Source organism: Gymnodraco acuticeps, unplaced genomic scaffold (genome assembly GCF_902827175.1).
Source record: "Gymnodraco acuticeps unplaced genomic scaffold, fGymAcu1.1, whole genome shotgun sequence".
NCBI classification, from domain to species: domain Eukaryota; kingdom Metazoa; phylum Chordata; class Actinopteri; order Perciformes; family Bathydraconidae; genus Gymnodraco; species Gymnodraco acuticeps.
In genome coordinates, this window is record NW_022992126.1 from 2,953,190 (window position 1) to 2,975,340 (window position 22,151).

General features: G+C 39.9%; 2 protein-coding genes across 4 annotated transcripts; both read left to right on the forward strand.

Moving 5' to 3' along the window:
• Positions 1-1,860: 1,860 nt before the first annotated feature.
• On the forward strand, positions 1,861-5,227 carry s1pr5b (sphingosine-1-phosphate receptor 5b). The gene is made up of 2 exons (XM_034203255.1): positions 1,861-1,977; positions 3,429-5,227. The coding sequence occupies exon 2, from the start codon at positions 3,690-3,692 to the stop codon at positions 4,899-4,901; it is 1,212 nt and encodes a 403-aa protein (XP_034059146.1). The 5' UTR covers positions 1,861-1,977; positions 3,429-3,689; the 3' UTR covers positions 4,902-5,227.
• Positions 5,228-9,138: 3,911 nt separating this feature from the next.
• keap1b (kelch-like ECH-associated protein 1b) lies at positions 9,139-21,502 on the forward strand. Of its 3 annotated transcripts, none has more exons than XM_034203326.1 (8): positions 9,139-9,315; positions 12,834-14,042; positions 14,621-14,866; positions 15,704-16,380; positions 17,744-17,949; positions 18,792-18,968; positions 19,168-19,453; positions 19,490-21,502. In XM_034203326.1, exons 2-7 carry the CDS (start codon positions 13,737-13,739, stop codon positions 19,431-19,433), a joined length of 1,878 nt encoding a protein of 625 aa, XP_034059217.1. In that variant the 5' UTR covers positions 9,139-9,315; positions 12,834-13,736; the 3' UTR covers positions 19,434-19,453; positions 19,490-21,502. The 3 variants fall into 3 exon arrangements, with proteins under 3 accessions (XP_034059217.1, XP_034059218.1, XP_034059216.1); XM_034203327.1 differs by having other exon boundaries at positions 19,498-21,502; XM_034203325.1 differs by having other exon boundaries at positions 19,168-21,502.
• The last annotated feature ends 649 nt before the right edge of the window (positions 21,503-22,151 follow it).

Genomic DNA, 22,151 nt, shown 5'->3' on the forward strand with positions numbered 1-22,151 from the left:
ATCAATACGTCAATACATTATGATGATATATTATTATAGGATGAGCAACTTAGAAGTTAAAAAAGCATTACAATTTAGCATCATCTTTACTAGCTGTATCAATAATGTGATGAACATAAATAAAGTAATTAATAATCCAATGATTTATTTTCATTTTGCATAATAATTTTTTTTGTTAATTATAAAATATGCAAATACCTTTTTAAAAAAAAACGTAATTAGACATTTCAATGCATGCCTTTACTTGTAACATAATACTTCTACACTGTGGTATTGCGACCAATTTATAAAATAATCTCAGAACTTCACCACTGCTGTTTTGAATTAAATTCCAACCTTTTTAGTAAATTGGCCTGGGTGATTTTTTGAAAGTTTTATCTGTCAATTCACTAAAGTGTGTTAGTATCGCAGCAGTAATCTTAACTGATGTTTTCAGCAGCATAAAAGCATGCACTTGACTCTGTCAGACATTTAAAAAAGAAAGAAGAATTCTGACTGTAGAACATGTGAGAAAGAGAGACTGACATATAGCAGAGGTGTGAAGAGGAAGAAAAAAAGAAATACTTTTTTTGTATTGTGCCAGAGGACCTTTCAGCTAAACCAGGTAATCCCAACACAAACAGGTTTAGTTGAAGGACACCGCTGTTTGAATAGTCAGACACTGAAGTGTAATATATCAGGTGTGCAGCCGGATAAAGACCAGGATTTATAACTGTCAAACACTGTGGGTATGAAAAATAACAGTGAATGCAATGTTACTGCTGTTTAACATGTGTCATGGATCAGTGAGTCTGTGTGAACTAAATGTCATCATACCAAGAACAGACAGGCTTTGAAAACATACAACAAACCAATTAAAGATTTATTTGAGGCTTATAGCGTCCCTCTCACCTCTCCCATGCTTGGTTTGGTCCTGGTTAACCTTCTGCACACCCTGCAGGGGAGTTTTTCGCAGGTGAGACACTGAAACATGTTAAAGCACGCTGTGATCTCCTTATAGGCTGTGGGATGAAATCACTAAGCATGGGAATTGGATTCTCTTCCATATTATCAGAAGATCGTGAGAGCAATAATTCTAAACGTTAAGGAACTTGAGAAAAACAAAAGCTTATTGTCTACTGAATTGGCCCCTGAGTTTCTGATGAATTATAAAAACTGGTTCTTCAAGCACAAAAGCACCCCAACACCTGAAATTAACAGCACTTCCTCGTAATATGATATTTTACGCAATGTTCTCAATGCAGATTTTATTGCAGTATTTTAAAATGTGTCCTGCTCAAATACAGCTGACAATAGAGACAGCTGTATGTAGCTAACACATTGTATATTGCATGAAGATATCATGTATAGTTCATGGAACATTTGAGGAAGGGGCTTGTGTAAGCAAAGTAAAGGCTCCTCTTGCTGTCATCATGTTACAAAATTAGGTGAGTCTTCATGATTATATCAGAGACATGTGGTTTGCGTCACTCATCTCGGTTCGTAGATCAATTAGACTTTATGACCTTTGAAATATGACGAAGTCTAGGTTGTGGTCGGTTACCACTAATAATGCTTACGGGCCTCAATGAGATCCTAATGAAATCATTGATCCAGCTCATCTGCCAGTGTCATCAAGAAGAGATTGTGTAATGTGCAGCCAGGAGAAACAGTGTGTGTGTGGTGTGTGTGTGGGTGTGTGTGTGTGTGTGTGTGTGTGTGTGTGTGTGTGTGTGTGTGTGTGTGTGTGGTGTGTGTGTGTGTGTGGGTGTGTGTGTGGTTGTGGTGGAGAGAGAGAGAGAGAGAGAGAGCTCCCTCTCCCTCTACTCTTGCTAGTGAGTTTGGGTTAGGACCAACCCCTTTAGCTGGTGCATGTTCAAACTTCACTCCCGCTGCCTTGTCAGTTTGACTGTGAGTCTCTTGGTGACTGTGTTTGGATTCTCCACACCGAGAAGCAGATGATCTGCAGGATAAGGGCAACCCTGAATCAATTTCAAGGTAATTTTATTTGGGATTCTTATTTTATTCTGAAACAAGATGTGATAGAAGGTGTTGTTGTTATTCCACATCTGTTTAAGGTCACTTTTATATGGTTGTATTTCAGTGGTGTAAAATGTACATTCAACCCAGAATGTTAGGAAATCATAATATTAGAGGATTGTTTATGATTTGTTTTAATAAGAACATTTTACTATACTGTTTAAATTGATCTAATTTAAGCCTAAACTTTCAAATAATATCTTAAAGGAGATTGTACTATAAGCTATATGCAAAAGTCACAAAAAATATATATTATTTAGTTTTCAAATGTTTTAATTACAAACTAATTTTGTGATCCTAAATTCAAATGCTGATAATTGTGCTAATACCATAGATATTTACAAATTCACTCACATCTCATCATGGATAATTGATATTCAGATACTGTTATTCATACATATTTGTTATTCTTGGTCTTGACTCATTATGTACTATCAAAGGACGCGACACTCAGCTGTTCGAGCCAACACGGTCAAGTTATACTTTCCAGAATTCTTTATAACACATTGAATGAATTAAAGTCTCCAGACCGTTTGTTAAATGCTAACATATGACTCAAGAAGTGGGGAAAAAGTTCCGTCGCACGACAGAGATTTAAAGGAATGCAACCCTAATCACCCCTGATTGTTTTCAACATTAACAATGCAGGCAAAATTAATTCAACCACAACCTTCAGTATATTTTATGATAATAGTTTGCAAATGTAATAAACTTGGGCATGCAGCTTTGCATGTGTGGGGAGACTTCAAACACACTTCAGCTACAGCGTGGAAGTGGAATGGTGATGCTGGGGGAGAGCTTGGCATGTGGGCCAAATGAAGTGCACATGTTGTGATGGTTCTTGTCTAGCAACCTTACACTGACTGACAACACTTTTTTAAACACATGTGGAAAGAACTTCATGTTTGTTTGACATTAAATGATCCCTCTGCCCTTTCAGCCTTTTGTGTCACATTCATGAGGTCATATTTAAAGTTCTCCACAATCTTACCTAGACTTCAAGATTCAAGGGTTGTATTTTCATATGCACAGTAGCTACAGTGTAGTTATGGATATGAAAATCCATAGGACCATAAGACAAAATAAAAATAGTGTTTTATGTTTTACTAAAGTGTCCTAGGAAGTCTGCATTCTACTGATCGACCAACTATCTACGTGTTTGCATGTTTATGTCATGGTGAGACATAGAAAGTTTCAATATTTACATCACCAGCCTACACCTTGCATTTATGGGGAATTGTGACTCATGTATTTTTTTTCAATGCAAGTAGATAGCAATAAACTATGAATGTTTACTTACTTTAATTTTAAAGTGTTTAGGTTTGTTCTTAAGGATTATGGTTTCCACTATGTGCTTGCTTTTATTCTTTCCATCACATTTGTAATGCTTCTTTCTCGTCCTCCTGCAGTGTCTGGACCCTCTAACCAGGACAAACAGAGCTCTATAGCACCGTCTTCTGGCAGAAAGGAAAAACCATCTCAATCATTCTGGTGGATTACACTGTATCAACTCCATGTAATCCCTCCCTTTATCGACGGAGCTCAGACATTTTTTGTGTATCTTTTTTGTACTTGAACACATTCTTCACAGCTTTTGCTGCCAAAGTATGTCAGCAAAAATGACTTCATAGCCACAGACTGCAGCATAGAAGAAAAAAGATAGAAAAAGCATGGAGGATTCAAGTACCCCCTCGACACTCATATTCCACACCTCCCCTACCCCCTCCTCTCCCGGCTACTTGCAGTTCTTCTGGGAGTACCAGGACAATTCAGTGCTTGTGGATCATTACAACTACACAGGCAAGCTGCAGAAAGACCGTTACCGTGAAGGACTCAAACCCGAGGGCATTGCGTTCCTGGTCGTATGTCTCCTCATCGTCCTGGAGAACGCCGTGGTTCTCATCGCCATTTGGAGGAACAAGAAGTTCCACCTGCCCATGTATTACCTACTGGGCAACCTGACTCTGTCTGATCTGCTGGCTGGGATTACATACATGGCCAACATCATCATGTCTGGACCTAACACTTTGAAACTGACACCGTTGCTATGGTTCCTCAGGGAGGGAGGGGTCTTCATCACTCTGGCTGCCTCTGTAATTAGTCTGCTGGCCATTGCAATTGAACGGCATGTTACCATGGTGACAATGAGGCCCTACCATGGGGCAAAGCGGGGACGGATGTTGGCACTGATTGGTGCGAGTTGGGCCCTGGCAGGGTTTTTAGGAGTCCTCCCAATTTTGGGGTGGAACTGCATCCACAGACTGGACCAGTGTTCAACAGTCCTTCCGCTTTATGACAGGAGCTACATCCTCTTCTGCGTGTCTGTGTTCATCGCAGTGCTCTTGGCTATTGTGGTCCTTTATGTCAGAGTTTTCCGCATCGTCCGCACCAACACACAGCGCCAGCGGCTGGGCCTGTCAGGCAGCATGAGGAAAGGCTTAGCGAGGAAGTCTGAGAAGTACATCGCCCTTCTCAAGACAGTCACCATCGTACTGGGTGTCTTCATCGCCTGTTGGCTGCCCCTCTTCGTCCTCCTCCTCCTGGATTTCTTCTGCCCCACCCGCAGTTGTCGAATGCTCTACAAGGCTGATTACTTCCTGGGAGTAGCTATGGTCAACTCGCTCCTCAACCCCATCATCTATACTCTGACCAGTAAGGACATGAGGAGAGCCATTCTGAGGCTGCTCTGCCGGCCCTGTCTGATGACCAGAGACGGCCAGGTGAAGAAGATTGGGATGCCATTCCTTGAGTGTAGTTTCAGTAAAACTGAAGTGGCATCCCAGAAGTTAGAGGGGGGATTGGAGACAACTATTTCCTCTGGGAACAATATCACCACCCCATCTCCTATTAAGACCCTTTATCCAAAACTCTTCAAGTCATGAGGAGTAAGACTAACTGAGTCCATAAGTGTGTGAATGGGTGTCCCACTGAACAGAGGACATGTAGTGCATCTATAAAGAGGAACCAGTTCTGGTATTTTCCAAAGAAGCATTGGGAGGGAGGAAATACCATGGAAGCACGAGAAAATCATGTTCAAACAACAGTCAGAAGTGATGCAGAACTTAAATGCAAGGTGTTTGCGAAACAAAGTGCCTTAAGGATGCCAATCAAATGTGAACAAGCAAACATACTTTGTTATGAATAGAAGCTGTGACTAATTTGCACTAACACATGGATAGTACAGCCTTAGATTTATTCTGTAAACCCAGAGACCTCATGACAGTAAAATCCTTTCCTGATGAATGGTAAACAAGTTGGGTTGGATATACTTCTTTCTACAGTTGTTTTTATTTAAGTGACTTTAATACAGCAAAACAAGTCTAATATGTGCAGTCTGTAATCTGTGCATCTGCCAAACAACTGGATTTTGCTGGTTCGAAGGCCTGTGGTGTGCTAGATTTGTTCAGATAAAATGGTGGTGTAGCAACCCTCAACATGTTACATGATGCAGGGAGAAATAAATGGTTCAAAAAGATAACAGGAAAGAGAGAAGTGGTGTTACTCTTAACGGTTCCTTGTGCTCTGATAAAAATGATGTTGCTACAGTTGTAGGGCGTAACATTAAATCCCCCCCACTGTTTTGATATGCACAGATGGTTAACCTATCTTGATGCCAAGTGGAAAGTCTGTTGTGGGGTTTAGTGTTCCCAATTTGTTAAATGTCTGGCATCTGGAGGAGAAAAACAAGAATATTTTCTTTTTCCATCATGACAATTTGAAAGTTTAACTGAAACCTAATCAGCTGTAATTGCAACATGTGTAAGTATAAGCCTTCTAAATTATATAAAAAGAAAACTCCTTAAAAAAGTTGCAGATGAAATAAAGATACTGATTAGGCTGTCTTTTTAAACAGACACTTTCTTGTCGGACCTTACTTAATGAATAAGGCAGGTGTGTTTTTGTACCTTTAATTCATGTATTGAACTTTTATATTTCTGCGACTTTTCATATCATCTGTAATTGTAATATATCTATTTTGTGCCAAGAAAACCTCTCCTTTCTTTTCAGAAAAGAAATAAAATGTGTTTTTTAAAGAATTCCTGAGTTTTTGGTTTGTTTTTACTGTGTGCACTGTATATGTGTCTGTGTGTGATTCTTTGTGTGGAGCTGAAGTTGAGTTTTTGAAGAAGTACCACAGGAAGTCAGCCCCTATAGTCTGACATCTGGTAATGGCATTGGCCTAGATACAACCCTCCTTTTATCAGCTTTGCATGTCTCCGGACGTCACAAGAATCACACAATGTGCCTTTTATTTAATCTCAGGGAACTCAATTTGTTCTCCTTTTTCTGTCAATTGTGGATAGAATTGGCCATCGCCTCACTCTGACCTGCAGTCCACACTCATTCTAGCTGAAACTGAGACGGCTCATTCAGCTATCATTATTGCTCCCTGGGAGCTGTACCTGCTGTAGACAGGACATGAACAAATATCCCACTTAAGTTTGAGTATTAATGAGATCAAAATTACATTAAAATGGTATAGAGCGGTAAAACGTCAAGATAAATATAAACTTGCATTTGGGCTTGTGTCCTGGATCTTATTAATGTCTGGAAGTCCGAATATGACAACATGTGAAATTAAAGTTATCGGTTGTTTTTCTTGTAAAGCAGTGCTTCTCAAAGTGTGGTCCGCGGACCACTGGTGGTCCGTGAGCGCCCCCTAGTGGTCCGTGAGTATATTGGTAAAATGTCACATTTGAAATAAATAAATTTAAGTTTTTCGCACTCTCGCGGGAATTTCTCCGCAATGGAACGAGCTAAGTTTAACTTTTGATTGCATGATATAGCCCAGATAAGCACCTTCATCACACATGTTGCCACTTGTTTGTACAATTTCCAGGCGATTTGTAAAAAAACGACTGTGTTTTTGGATATTTGTGGAGTTAGGTGGTCCGTTGAGTGTTTTTTTATGGTTAAGTGGTCCTGGGTATGAAAAAGTTGAGAAAACACTGGTGTAAAGTGTATCTAAGTTGCTGGAGTATTGACTGCTTCTAGACCTCTTTGAAATAATAAGTTATTAATATTGCAAAACCCACAATGTTGCATGGCTGGGTAATATAGGTTCTGCAAACATGCATGTGCAGTTATCTATTTAGGGAAATATGCTACTTTTCACACCTACCTTCTTCCTGCGAGAAGACAACTCAACTTCTTGTAAAGCGAAGTCTATACTTCCTGACACACATAAATACATATATATAGTTGCATTACTTTTGATTAACTATCAGGTTAAAAGGTTACCATGATGTGCACTGGTGATACTGTGATATCATTTGTATAATGTGCAGATGTTCTTTCCAGATGTTGGATGTTTCCACCAGCACTGTGCTGCTGACAGAGGTCAACGTGTCAGGGAATCTCTCCTGGGCCCCAGCTCCCTCCCTGCTGATGAACTCATGCAACAAAGCTGACAGGTACAAGTCATAAGTCATCAATCATTATCACCAAGGACGAGATTGTAATAACAGATGTACACATGCTCTACTGCTCCCTGCTCCAGCTGAGTTTGGAAAAATCAGAATAGTAACGCTTGTAGTAAATCTGATAAATAGAAAAATATACATGTAAAAGAAAAGGAAAAAAAGGACCCCTGCAAGTACAGCTTTAATCTTGGATACATGAGGACGCGGACGTCCACCAATCAAACTTTATTTATCAAGAACCTTTTGGATAAATCAAATGAACACACTAAAGTGTTTTTAAAAGGGGACATATAATAAGATTATACAGTAACAAGTACATAATAAAGATAATATAGGTAATATGTATACAAAATAAATAAAACTATAGAGTTTCAAAACAAATAAATAAAATCCAAACTAAAAGATGCATGACTTTTGATTATATCTTTTTTTTAGATGACTGAAACCAGTACTTGCATGAGATTTGTGTCCAGTTTTGTGCCCCAAGGCCAACTTCACCTTAATAATCTTCACGTATACAACGGGAAGGCAGTTATCATCTCTCAGCTGCAAACACATCAAGGATTTCTCATGAATGTTTATGCTTTATCATCATCCATTCCACTGACCCGCGGGGAGCAGCTATTAATCTCAGCATTACTCATTTGGTTAACCAGCTGTGAATTTTGCCTATAGGGGCTCAAGAAGGGCTCAACATTTTGTATTACAGTAAATTACAGCGGAACCTCACTTGTGCATGATTACAAATAATTTCTGAACAATATAGTTTAAGAAATATGAAGTGGGGTCTTTGTGCTTGCAGTGACTCAGTATGCTTGTGGTGCCACTTGTGACCGCTTGCCAGAATAGAAGTATGCTGTTTGTCCATATTGACCTGAATTACATGTATTTTGTAAGAGGGGGAAATGTACTGGTGTCAGCACCTGCCTGGAGCTGGAGCATGTTCCTGTCAAGCTAGCATTGTTCTGTAAAGCCATTCACAAACAACGCCATTGTCAGGAGGAAGATTAACTTAACAAGCAAGGTGAGCTATACAAAGAGGGAGCATTTGGGTTATTTGGTCATTAGTGGCCAATGCCATTATATCCATGTTTCTTGAGCAAACAGTGTGTTTTTATATTATGCAAAGTTACAAAAAAACAAGAAGATTCAAATAGGCCTTGTGAGTTGTTTTTGAATGTCAATTAAGTTGAATTAATAGTGAATTTGCTTTACATAGGACCTCAGCCACAACGCAGACTCTATGCATTACATTAATGCACACAATGTACAACAATATCTGTTATATTTATTTGTATTCCATATTTTATTCCTTCTTATTCCATTCTCATTGTTATATTTTACTATATTTTGTATTATTTTAATATGCTTCTAGTTCTCTACCTGTGTTTTTTAATTCTTGTTTTACTTTTATGTAGGCTATGCACCACGACACCAAGTCAAATTCCTCGTAGGCCTACGTGTATAACCTACCTGGTAATAAACCTGTTTCTGATTTATATTTACATTAATGCTATTAAGTTGTTGTCCATAATAAACATAACAAATGTCATTGTCTCATGCAGTTGCTATATATATTATTTCTAAAAGCGAAATATGACTGAAGTTGAAGCTTGAGATTTGGCACCATGCCAACACTTTTTTTCTTCATTTTGAGAAGTCCTTCTAAATAAAAGCCTCCCTCCCTCGGGACGTTTTTCACTCCATTACCCGTCAACGGAGGCAGGTTTAGTGCCTCAGAGGCGGGCTCTTATTGTGAAAGCGAGAGGAGGCCGGCACAATGCTTAGTCATGGTGAGTTACAGCTTTCCCCCCTCCTTCCTATGTGGCGCACAGCTCGGCAGGACCGCGATGGAGGAATAGAAGTAGACAACGTGAGTTTATTTTATTACTGATTAAACTATCAGATTTGATTTATAAGAACTATAATGTGGGGTAGGATTTAGTTGCAAGCCAGCTGTAGCAACATGTGTATACAGCGCTTTGTTAGCATTTTTGTGCTCACGATTCACAGCTCTTACCGCTGCTGTCTATTATTAGGATCCTATTTTGCTGTCAGCTCTATTTCAGAAATGTTAAAACTTGTTATATTGGGGTCTCCGGTTGTTTATCTTAAAAACAATGAGTACACTTTTCGTCGCTGACCAAACAGTGGATTTAATCGAATCTTCTTCATGTGTATGCTCCTTATTTTCGGTTTATACGAGCGCTGTGGATTATCTTTCTTATCAAAACAACCGCAGAAACGACCATGGTCGGATCGGTGTAAACGGTGCTTTGTGTGAAAGCTCTTAATGTTTGGAAGCATAGCGCGGAAATCTAATTCCTCCTTGATTTATGTAAGGCTGCTCTTCTGGGTCCTGTTTTGGTACAGCCAGTTCCACTGTTTGCTCTGTGATCAAATTTACGTAACAATTTCACCAGGAGACTATGCTCCAATTCAAACACTGAGTAAGTGCATTGAACAAATCAATGACTGGATGTGGCAGAACTTTCTCCAATTAAACAAAGATAAAACTGAGGTAATGGTTTTTGGAGCCAAGGCAGAACGTATAAAAGTTAGCGCTGAGCTTCAGTCTGCAATGTTCAAAACAACAGATAAAGCCAGAAATCTAGGTGTAGTCATGGACTCTGACCTGAGTTTCAACAGTCACATTAAAACAGTTACTAAATCAACCTACTATCACCTAAAGAATATATCTAGGATTAAAAGACTAATGTCACAGCAGGATTTGGAAAAACTTGTCCATGCTTTTATCTTCAGTAGACTCGACTACTGCAATGGTGTCTTCACAGGTCTCACTAAAAAATCTATTAGGAAGCTGCAGCTGATTCAGAACGCCGCTGCTCGAGTCCTCACTAACACTAAGAAAGTGGATCACATCACTCCAGTTCTGAAGTCTTTACACTGGCTTCCTGTGTGTCAAAGAATAGATTTCAAAATACTGCTGCTGGTTTATAAAGCACTGAATGGTTTAGGCCCAAAATACATTTCTGACCTCCTGCTAAATTATGAACCATCCAGAACTCTCAGGTCTTCAGGGACTGGTCAGCTTTCTGTCCCCAGAGTCAGAACTAAACATGGTAAAGCAGCGTTCAGTTATTATGCTTCAAATATCTGGAACAAACTCCCAGAAACCTGCAGGTCCGCTGCAACTCTGACTACTTTTAAATCCAGGCTGAAGACTTTTCTTTTGTCGCTGCTTTAATTGAACTATTCATATCTTAGACTGCACTGTAACTTTTATCCATGTATTTTTTCTTTTAATGTTTATTTTATTAGCTTTTCTTTTTAATGACTGATTTTAAATGCCTTTTTCTTAATGTCTTTCATTTTTTGTAAAGCACTTTGAATTGCCTTGTGTTGAAAAGTGCTATATAAATAAACTTGCCTTGCCTTGTGAGGAGTTCAGCATGAGTCACAGAGGAGAGCTCTCTGCCAAAATGCCACTGAGCACGTTAAGCACAATGTTTGTTTGTAACTATTGTCCATGCAACTTTGAAACCCTCCAGTTATTGTGCAACCCCCACTGAACAGCTCTGAGGACTGCAGGCCTGGACTGTGGTTCCTAAACTGGGGTGCATGGTCTCAGGGGGGTCCCTGAAGGTGATGCAGAGAGTCCCCCTACTGAAACATGATTTAATCTATTATTTATAGATTTATCACCAATATTTATCATCACTCAACACTGAGGGATCAAAATAGTGCAAGCATGTTAAAGCTGCAATAATAAGTCAGCCAATCGATAAATTGATCGATTGACAAATAATACTAACTGTTTTGATAATCCATAGAATCAGCATTTTTATTTTTTTAAATATTCTTTAGTTGCAGCCATAGTTTGTGCATCAAGTTCAGACATGTAACTCAATGAGTAATGTAAGACATAAAAAAAACATCTAACTTTCATATTTTATTAGCTCAAATATTGAATCAAAACAGACACATTTTCTGCTCCAATAGAGTTGTTTAACAGTAACTATCTTCTTCTTTTGATCATTTTGGACTAAAACTAAACTTGTATATATGTTTTAATTGAATAAATTATCAGAGATATGCAGCAGTAAAAAATGCTGTTGGCTCAGTGTGAGCCTGTTAGTCAGCGAGCAGTTTCTTCAGGCCTGTTGAGCAACATGTCCTCCTGTGAAACTATTTTACCCAGAAACCTGGAGGGAGGAAACACAGCAGTAAATTGGAGTCACAGTGTGTTTCATATTACCGCTGGCTAATTGCCTTTATGACGAGCCCTATGATGGTAACTGATGCGTCACCGTCTGTGGATAATAGGAAAATGCTTAGTTTAATCTTAACTGTTAAAGGGCAGGACACAATAACCTACTTGCAGTATTTGAAGTAGAAATGCCCTACACCCTTGCTTGGCGATGCGTCCTCTTATCGCCACTTCAGGTGATGATTGCTGGTGCTGCACACTCACAGCTGCATCGTTGCTGAGTGACACTGACTCTGAGAGTCAGAGAACACCGGACAGACATTTAGTGACTGCCGGCTGCTCTCTGTTCTTTATCTCACTGCTACGAGCAGAAGAGTTATCCTAAAAGAAGAAGTTATATTAACAGGAAAAAGAGGCGTCATCCCTCCGTGTCATTTTAATGGTGTGCAGCAGAGCCAGGCTTGCAACAGTAAACATGCTGTTGACTTACAAACAATTCTGCATAGCTATCCCCTGTTGTTTTATCATTCTCTGCAGTGGGATGTGTGAGATTTCTCAAAGTAAAAGCTTTTGTGATACTAATGAACATGTTTGTGTTTTGGCTAAATTCTGTACTTAATGTTTGTGTATATATTTTCTTATTAAGAATTAGATAAGCTTTGGTTTTTTTGGCTGAAGCACAAACTGTTCCACACTCTGGTCACAGGACATGCAGTCATGCTGGTCAGTTAAAAACAAGCCAAATGAAATCATTCCATCGACTTTCAAATCTGACATAACTCCCTCACTAAACCCTACACGCTTGCTTGCATTGATCTGTTCATTTGTTTCCACTTTACTGAAATTACAAGACTTTATTTACTTGGATGTTAAATGCTTATAAAAGTTCAGTCTTAAATTAGATGATTCTTATTCCAGATGAAAGGAAATGAGCTATGAGCCTGGAAGTAGCACCCTCATCCTGCTCCAGGACAAAAACACCATGGGTGTGAAAAGGATCATATTCGATTTGCACCAATAAACATTTACTGCATTATTTCATAGACTGGTGCTTCCCAGCCACTTAAGACAATGTGTTATCGGCAGTAATCCAATGAGTGCATTTACAGTGTAAACTGATTAAAACCGTGTCAGGATCTATTAACTGTTTGTTATGAAGTTTGTGGCTGTGACACTGTAGACAATAAGCTATCTTTCTCCCTCTCCCTCTTTCCTTCCAGTTGTCAGCTGAGCCGAAAGCTTCCTAGTAAACACAGCGGAGAAAACAAATTCCAGAACTGGCCTGGGCAACCTCGAGGAAGCCGTCTCTGGAGAAAGCCACCAACACCCCTCCCCATTCCCAAATGTTACGTTAAGACACTTTTGGAACTCAACGCTACTTTGTATTCCCATTTCTGAGCTAACAACCCTTCCCCTGCCTCATCGACAGTATCTGACTCTGCAGCTCTTGGCACACATGTAGCCCTCTGAGATGAGCTTTAATTATTACCTCTTTAAAATGAAGCTGTAAATCTTTCTTTTTTATCCCCCTGTTCTCTTAATCAATATGCAAGACTGACCTGTACTAGTGCTGAATCTTGTAGGACATTTCGTTGGTATTCAAATATCTTGTTTTTTTTACTTTAGGGATATCTGACTAATTGCTGTTTTTGAGAACTTTTGTCTGCACAAACATTTCACCAAATATTCCTTTGAGTCTTATGGTTTTTCAGCTCATTCAGTCATAAGACATTTCTGTACTTAATATTGTTCACCCCTCGGACAAAGCCAAAGGAATCAAGATATGTTGATTATGTTGGAACATATAAAAGTACATCCAACCATGACTGGCAGCTCGCACAAAAATCCCTAGAAATGCCATAATGAGAAGTATGGCTGGACTTAAGTACTGAAAAGAGCAAGGGAATCCCTATGTCCAAATAAATCCCACTTAAACGTGAAGTCTTGTACGTGAACAAGAGTCAGGCGTACCCAGGAGAGCCCAGAGCTTTCTGTTAAGCCGCCTGCCAAGTGTCAGTCCCAAATCTTTTATTTTGTCCACGCCTGCGCCTGGTGCAAGGATGCCCCATAACACTGCCCACTGTTCTTGAGAAAGAGACCAAAAGGAGGAGACAGGGTAGGAAATGACAGAGTGCCTGACAGAATGCAAAGCGCTGGTGACTCCGTCCACGCGCAATGGCCACCGCGTCTTCAGCTACACGCTCGAGAGCCACACGGCGGCCGCCTTCGCCATCATGAACGAGCTGCGTCTGGAGCGCCAGCTGTGCGACGTCACACTGCGTGTGCGCTACAAAGACCTGGAGGCGGTGGACTTTGTGGCTCACAAGGTGGTGTTGGCCTCCTCGTCCCCGGTCTTCAGAGCCATGTTCACCAACGGCCTGAAGGAGTGCGGTATGGAGTTGGTGTCCATCGAGGGGATCCATCCCAGGGTGAGTCAGATCAAATCTTTTATTGATTGAAGTCTCCTGTTTATTTGATTTGACACACCTTACCTCTCACATATCATTATATATGATTCAGGGTTAAAGGTGTTCGATAGGAAATGTAATTCTGAGGCAACAAAATAACAGATTTGTATTATTTTGAGACATGGTAGTATTGGTACAATTCAAAGTATTAAAAAGTGGTGCAGGGATGATGCCTTTTCGGGGCCAGTGTTAAAAGTTAGCATCTTACTGGTTCCCTTAATAAAAAGCCAATGGGAATTTTGTATTGGGCTTTATATAATTGCTTTAAAATAAACTCTGTGGCAGACAGTTGTTTATGATAATACTACATTTTGTTAAGCTGGATGATCTTCAAGAACTTGCACCACTTTTATGATGTTTAAAGCGTAAAGCTGTTTTAATTTAACCAAGGTATGACTTGACAAATGCTCAGTGAAATGGCTACCTGTTGTGCATCAGAGCCTTATTTTTCCTCCTATTAGACTTCCTCTCTACTTCACTGTTCTGCCGTATCCCATCCCTAACCCCCTTCTTTACCCTAACCTCTCCCCTTCATTCAGGTTATGGACCGACTGATAGAGTTTGCCTACACAGCCAGCATCTCCGTGGGGGAGAAGTGTGTGATTCATGTGATGAACGGTGCTGTCATGTACCAGATAGACAGCGTGGTCAAGGCCTGCTGTGATTTCCTCGTCCAGCAGCTCGACCCCAGCAACGCCATCGGCATCGCCAACTTTGCCGAGCAGATCGCTTGCACAGAGCTCCACCGGAAGGCCCGTGAATACATCTACATGAACTTCAGCCAGGTCAAGATTGGAGATTATTTAAAATTGTATTTCTGTTTTTCTTTTCAATAGTTGACATGTTGCATACAGACAGAAAATGTTGCGAGAGAAAGGGGGCGTTAAATCGTAAAAAAAATGATATAGAATAATCTCGTGGTTTTAATGACTTGTCATAAATGTATCTGAACAGTGGCTGAGTGAAAATAGAAACTGAACTTTCATATTAATAGTGGATTTTACTCTTGTGTTACTTTTGTGTAGACTGTGTTTGTTGATATGAGTGAATGCTGTTTCACTTGTTTCATTATGGTTTCTGCTGGTTGACTTCAGACCTGCTACCAACAGCACCTTGTCAGATCTGTGCAATGACTATCAAGAATGCCAGCTTTGACTTATGATGAGTAGTATGTGGATTCACCTGAAAAGTAATGAAAGGACACACAATATTCATCTTTGATAAGTTGATAAGTAAATATACAAAAGCATGTTTTAATTTCATACATGCGTTTATGCGTTTTGTTCTAAATATACTACAACTCTCATGGCAGGAAGCCACACTTCCTGAGTGTAAAGTCTGTGTGCTAGTATAGAAAAAGCTTCACAATAGACCTAAGTGTTGCGCAGCTGGATCAGTAACAATTTCAAGAAAGCTGTCCGAAATGTCTTTGCTCCAGCTTCTGGAGTTGTTCCTTTTTGAATTATAACCTGCTTTCTTTAACATTATTCTATTGTTAGCAGGATTCTTAAAAACTTTATTATACCTTTTTTTTTTTGTTTGTTATTCCGTCCCTATATATAATTGAGCAGAATATTTTTGTATTATGAAAAGATATTTAAAGTTTTCTTCCCTGCTGATAGGTGGCGACCCAGGAGGAGTTCTTCAACCTGTCCCACTGCCAGCTGGTCACCCTCATCAGCCGCGATGAGCTCAATGTGCGCTGTGAGTCCGAAGTCTTCCAGGCATGTGTGGCCTGGGTACGCTACGACCGGGAGAACCGGCGGCCGTACGTCGAGGCGTTACTCCAGGCCGTGCGCTGCCATTCCCTCACCCCCAACTTCCTGCAGGCCCAGCTCCAGTCTCTGGACTGGGACCCCCAGTGTAAAGATTACCTAGCCCAGATCTTCCAGGATCTCACCCTCCACAAACCCACCAAAGTAATTTCTTGCCGAACACCTAAGGTGCCGCAGCTCATCTACACAGCAGGGGGGTATTTCCGTCAGTCCCTCAGCTACCTGGAGGCGTATAACCCCTGTACGGGAGCCTGGGTGAGGCTGGCCGACCTGCAGGTGCCCCGCAGCGGCCTCGCAGCCTGTGTGATCAGCGGGCTTTTCTACGCTGTTGGAGGAAGAAACAACGCACCTGATGGCAACATGGACTCAAATTCATTGGACTGCTACAATCCTATGAACAACTGCTGGTTGCCGTGTGCGCCGATGAGCGTACCGAGGAACCGAATTGGAGTTGGCGTCATCGACGGCATGATATATGCAGCCGGGGGATCACATGGGTGCATTCATCACAATAGTGTTGAAAGGTAAGCAAATTGAGCTCTGTAATGTGTTATTGATTTTCTTTTTTATTATACCCATCAATCAAACAAAACCATTGACCAATGATGTGCTGATCCAATTTACACAACTCTGCCACATACACAGCAATGTATTCCTATGCATGCTGTTCACCTTTACATTGATATTGATTCCTTTATTGATTGGTATGATTAGATAAACACATGGTTTTAGATAGACAATAAATTATTGACTCTATAGAAAACAAAATTGCTTTTTAATTTTGTATTGTATCTTCAACTATTCCTATAAAGAGACCAAAGCCAATTCTGAAATCATTACTGCTATCATTAATGTAGCAACAGCCTTGATTTATCTTTGAAAGGTGGGCTTTGATTGGGGCCAGGTTATTTTAAAAGCCCTTTTAACCATAACCCTTTGGATCATTTGGATTCAGTAAATGATATGCAATGGGGAAGTCCAACAGATGACATGCATTAAACAGGTGTATGCTTTGGTCTGTTTACTCTATTTAGTCAATGAGTGCCCAGGAGCAGGTACCTTCCTGGAACTTTATTGGTTTTGTTTCACTTCCTGTAATTTATTTTTAGTTTGCACAAAGCTTCAATGAGGAAGGGCATATGTTATCAAGCTAAAGAGTAAACGATACACCCACTGCCTTCGTGTTCCAACTCTCAAACTGCCACATGCAATACTTGTCTTACTCTGTCCTTGGGTTAAATACCTTCACAAAACCAGCAACATTATACATTTTAATGAGCAATACAAAGCTGGAGGAGGTATAGCAACATTTCCCACCTACTATATTTGCGCTGCTGTGTAGGCATGACTCAAAGCAAGACTTTAACCTGATTCTTTAATACAGTGAATATTAGAGATATTCATATAATCTTAGTTCAGTGTTGAAGATTTACCAAAACTCTGACGCAGACCGAGAGCAGAAACAAATGTCAAATATTAACCAGGCTCACCTCGGTGGACATGCTGAACCTGTCCGAGTGCTCACGTGATGAATCACAAAAGATGTGACGTATCACAGACTGCAGATAAGGGCTGAACAATTAATCAGTTTAATCAAAATCTTAAGATAGACTAGTGCAGTATACAAAATACAGAAGGCACAATGTGTCAAGATCATTCATCCTAAACAAGTAAAACTCTCTATAACTGTCTTGGTTATTCTTCTTGTACAATCACCACCTCAGTGCTATATGCTTCTGCTGTGTAGCGTCTGAGCTTCTATCCCTCACTCTTTGAAGGATGGCCAATAAATTAGCAAAGTATAATGACAAGACAATTTAGCTTACTAAACACGAAAGAATGGGAAAATAAACTAACGTGTGAATATGTGTTGTTCCTGCTCTGAAGGTATGATCCAGAAAGGGACCAATGGCACCTTGTAGCCCCCATGTTGACGCGGCGTATCGGTGTGGGTGTCACCGTCATCAACCGGCTGCTTTACGCCGTGGGGGGGTTTGACGGGGCCAACAGGCTCAGCTCCTGTGAGTCCTACAACCCTGAGAGGGACGAGTGGAAGACCATGGCCCCCATGAACACTGTGCGCTCTGGAGCGGGTAAGGAGGGACGGAAATCTGCCTTCTGATGATTGACTTGTCAGGTCGAAAGTTATTTAATTCACAATTTGTTGTGAAAGTGGCCATCCGCGTTTTTTAAATGTACGCAAGGTATTTAATTTTCTCCGACAGGCCATCTGGTCTCTGTTATTGAAATCAAAAGGACTTAAAGATTTAAACTGGACAATAGAGGAGTACAGTTATATTGCACGTGTCACCAATGTCAATGGTTGGATCCAGCTGGATAACCTTGTTGCATGTTGTCAAATCCTGTGATTTGAGATAAAAGCTGTCAAATAAGTCTAAAGCCCAACCAAGAAGAAAATAAATTGTATGTTGATCTTATTATGCCCACAATAATACTTCTATCTGCCCGGTGATTCAGATCTGCTTCTAAATATAATGGGTTCTTCCTTTGCCAATGTTTAACCTTTCCAGGAAGTTTCATACAAATCAAACCAGTAGTTTTGCATAATACTGCCTTAAATAACCCCCATGGAGTGAATTACTCAATCAAAAAGGATTAAAAGTTAAGAAAAGTACTAGCCAATGTGTTGGAAAAAAACCTTGTTATAGTAGTTACATGTTGGTGTTTGTCTGAAATGTTAGATTAATTAGATTTCTGACAATGTCGGCATGTCTTTGATTGATATAATTGTATTAAAGCACAGTTTTTAAAAACATAATACCCATAACAAAGATACCTATAAAGTACACAGTTAAATTTGTATTCTGTATGAGTTTCATGTAGTATGTACTTGGACATCCTCCAATATAACTGTTTGCCCATATCACAATAAAGTAATCTTACACTTCAACTAACCATTGATCCTTCTTTTCAGGTGTGTGCTCGCTGGGGAATCGGATCTTTGCGATGGGCGGCTATGACGGCACCAACCAGCTGAACTCAGTGGAGTGCTATAATGTGGAAACTGATACGTGGAGCTTTACTGCCTCCATGAGGCACCGACGCAGCGCCCTGGGAGTCACTGCGTTACATGGGAGCATCTATGTGTTGGGTGAGTAGTTGTGTTACCACTGAGAGTAAAAGCATCAATATAACTTAAGCACATTTTCTATGGACATTGGGGTGTAGGCCAACTAACTAATGTTATTCCACCGAACTGTAAATGTGTTGGGGCCACATGCAATGTTAGGGGTACCAAATCAAATAAGCAGCTTTATTGATTGGACGAAATGTCAATGTTGTATTTACAGGAGGTTACGACGGCAACACTTTCCTGGACAGCGTGGAGTGTTATGACCCTGAGAAGGACACCTGGGCGGAGGTAACACACATGACATCAGGGCGGAGCGGCGTGGGGGTGGCCGTTACCATGGAGCCGTGCCAGAAGGAACAGCCCCAGTGTCCAAATTCTGAGAGGGAGATCAGTGAATCGTCACCGGCATATCATTCAGCCAACTCCGACTTTACCTCTAATCACCATCTGGGGCATGGAGGGCCTTTTGGTAAAGGCGCATGAGGTTTATCGCTTGACCCTGTCACTCACACACACACACACACACACACACACACACACACACACACACACACACACACACACACACACACACACACACACAAGTGTCCCAAAACTCCTCTCAAAAGAAAGACACTGATTAGAGACGGAGGTGAGCTGAAACATGACATGCTGCCTCACTGGTTCTTAAGATCACACTTAATGTAAAAGGAAATCAGTAATACTGTATTTCAAAAGTGCAGTGTTAATAGTCATCTCTGATGTGACAAAAACATTTGAGTGGCTGCATTGGACTCTCCAAATCCACAATAACCTCAGATCATATAGTCTGCCTTTCTAGACCTTAAAGTTGAAGAATCTGTTTTAAACTGTGTTTTGCCAAATCTGAGAGACCTCAGTCTGTCTGTGTTTTCAGATCTGCTGTCTGTCCTCAGTCGGACCATCACCTCCCATGGGAGGAAAGGGCTGCATACTAAAAAAAAATGGGTCTACCCTTCAAACTCAAGTTAAGAGAAATTCATAATTAAAGTGATCTCATTATATAACAAAAACTACAATTTTTCAGAATAGGCAGTATAGTTTAAAGTGCCATTTCAATGCCTGTGGGCATTACTCTCATCAGTATATTGACTTGAGGTGCTCTAATAGAAAGGCACAGGCGTTAATTGTGTGGTGTGTAGACATTGGTGAAGTTAACCCAGACAGCCACAAGATGAAGCTTATACACAAGAGTGGGCCTCATGCAAGAACGTTTCTGTATCCTCACTCTTAACATCCTATATTTCTTTATGGGCAAGTATTCTTGTATGTGTCAGTATCAAGAAAACTGCACAACTTTATCATGAAATTCAGCCTGATAATTACCTCCTTTTTCATTTTGTGATCATCAGAACACCCAAGTTGAATGATGAAGCTTTGGTTCTGCTCTGTAGGCGAGTTTCATTCACAAAATCATCCCTATAGTTTATAATCACAGCTAAGGAAATAGTTGATAGCAAATTCTCCTAACTTCCTCACACTCCTAACTTCTTTCTTTGGCTTTTTTGCCGTAATTAGGGAGTTGGTAGAGAGGGGTTTGACATGTGGGTCCCAAGGGTTGAATTGATCCCAGGCATGTTCTACATCCTCTCAGCTACCAATGTGCTATGCTTTTACATTCATTTATGTTGAATATTCCTACAAGTGGTTCTTGCATGAGACCCACTCTCAACTTCAAGAGCTGGTACAAGAGAAGCAGGACCTATACAAAAAAAATAAAACAGAATTTTGACAAATGTGTTCTTTCACTGATAGCCACTGGTAGGTGCATAAAAAGTGTTTGGTTTTTTTATGTCGGGGCGGGATTTGTTGGCAAATGAGTTTTGCTTCATATAACGCTGTGAGAGTCTGGTTCAGTAGAATCGGTGCCAATAGAACGAAGAAACAGAGTATGACTGCGTTAACGGGAAACAAAACATGGTAGCATTTTAAAAACTTGGATTTTAAACGTCTTGCTGAAATGTGTTTTTATAAAAGCACTAATTAAGGACTCAATTGAGAACTTCCCCTCCAGTGGACTTTTTGGTTCTCTCCTTCACCTGACCTCAGAAACAGAAGTGACCATATTTGTCCATTAGTGTTCACATAATGTACGCTAATGACAACTACTTGCTTAAAGCAGTGTATTTGTAACAGCAATTTAAGCTACAAAGGTTTTTAAGTGATGTTTTGTACATTGATATTCTAAAAAAGCCTTGTACAGAATTTCTGAGCTCACTTTTTTATTTATTTGTTCAGGATTTGTTTTGGTTTTCTCGTTCCTCTAAACTAATCAGCTTTGTATTGAATTGGACTCTAGTGTAGATTTTTTTTGGAATAACTAGCATGCATTGTAACTAAGTAGAAATGCCTGTTTATGCTAATTTTGGATGTTTGTAAAAAAAATGGCTTCACTTTGAAAGGGAATTTTTTTTCCTATTAGTTGGAATGGAAATTAGATTATGTAATGTCTGCTTTGTACATTTACTTTTTCTGCACAAATACCCTGTACAATAATACATTGTAAAGTAAAATATATGTTTATTGTACTGCAATAGTCATGTATTTATTTGTTAGTTTTTCATCTGTATTGTTTTTATAATTAGTCCCTAACTACATTCATATTTGTTTTAATATTAAACATCCATGTGGAGTTAGACATTTAGGTTTATGCAGGTTTTCAAAGCATCAGCAGCCACCAGAGGGGGCTACAGCTCTAAAAAGGAAAATATAAGATCATCATTAGATCTACATCTTAGTTTACTAGTCCAACAGTAGGCAATGGTACAATGAAATATATCCTTTACTTGTTCACTGTATCAGATGTTATCATATACCATGAGATGGTCAAACTATTTCAGTTTCACTTTTGACACATAAAGTTTGCTTTAGGTTTTTATGTTGACTTTCATTGAGTTTAAACCTGTGGTAAGTTTGCTATTAATCGACCACCCATGATTGTTGCCATCACATCTCATTTCCTTGCTCAACCAGGCAGGTGGATGAGACTATTATATTATCCAAGAGGAAAACTTCCATGATTATGTGGATTTACAAGAGGATCAAGGTGTAATCCTGTAAAGCAGGAAGACCACAGCAGCCCATAACAAAGGAAAGCTATTTAGGAACAGTTTGAGCTGTTGTTACTGTGCCCTATAACTCATTTAATATATCCCTTAATTCATTCAGAGAACACACACGTCA

Coding starts and splice junctions, on each gene's coding strand:
- s1pr5b (XM_034203255.1), top strand. CDS start 3,690: ATGGAGGATTCAAGTACCCCCTCGACACTCATATTCCACACCTCCCCT.
- keap1b (XM_034203325.1), top strand. CDS start 13,737: ATGACAGAGTGCCTGACAGAATGCAAAGCGCTGGTGACTCCGTCCACG. Junction 14,867..15,703: donor TCTACATGAACTTCAGCCAG/GTCAAGATTGGA, acceptor CCCTGCTGATAG/GTGGCGACCCAGGAGGAGTT. Junction 18,969..19,167: donor TGGGAGCATCTATGTGTTGG/GTGAGTAGTTGT, acceptor TTGTATTTACAG/GAGGTTACGACGGCAACACT.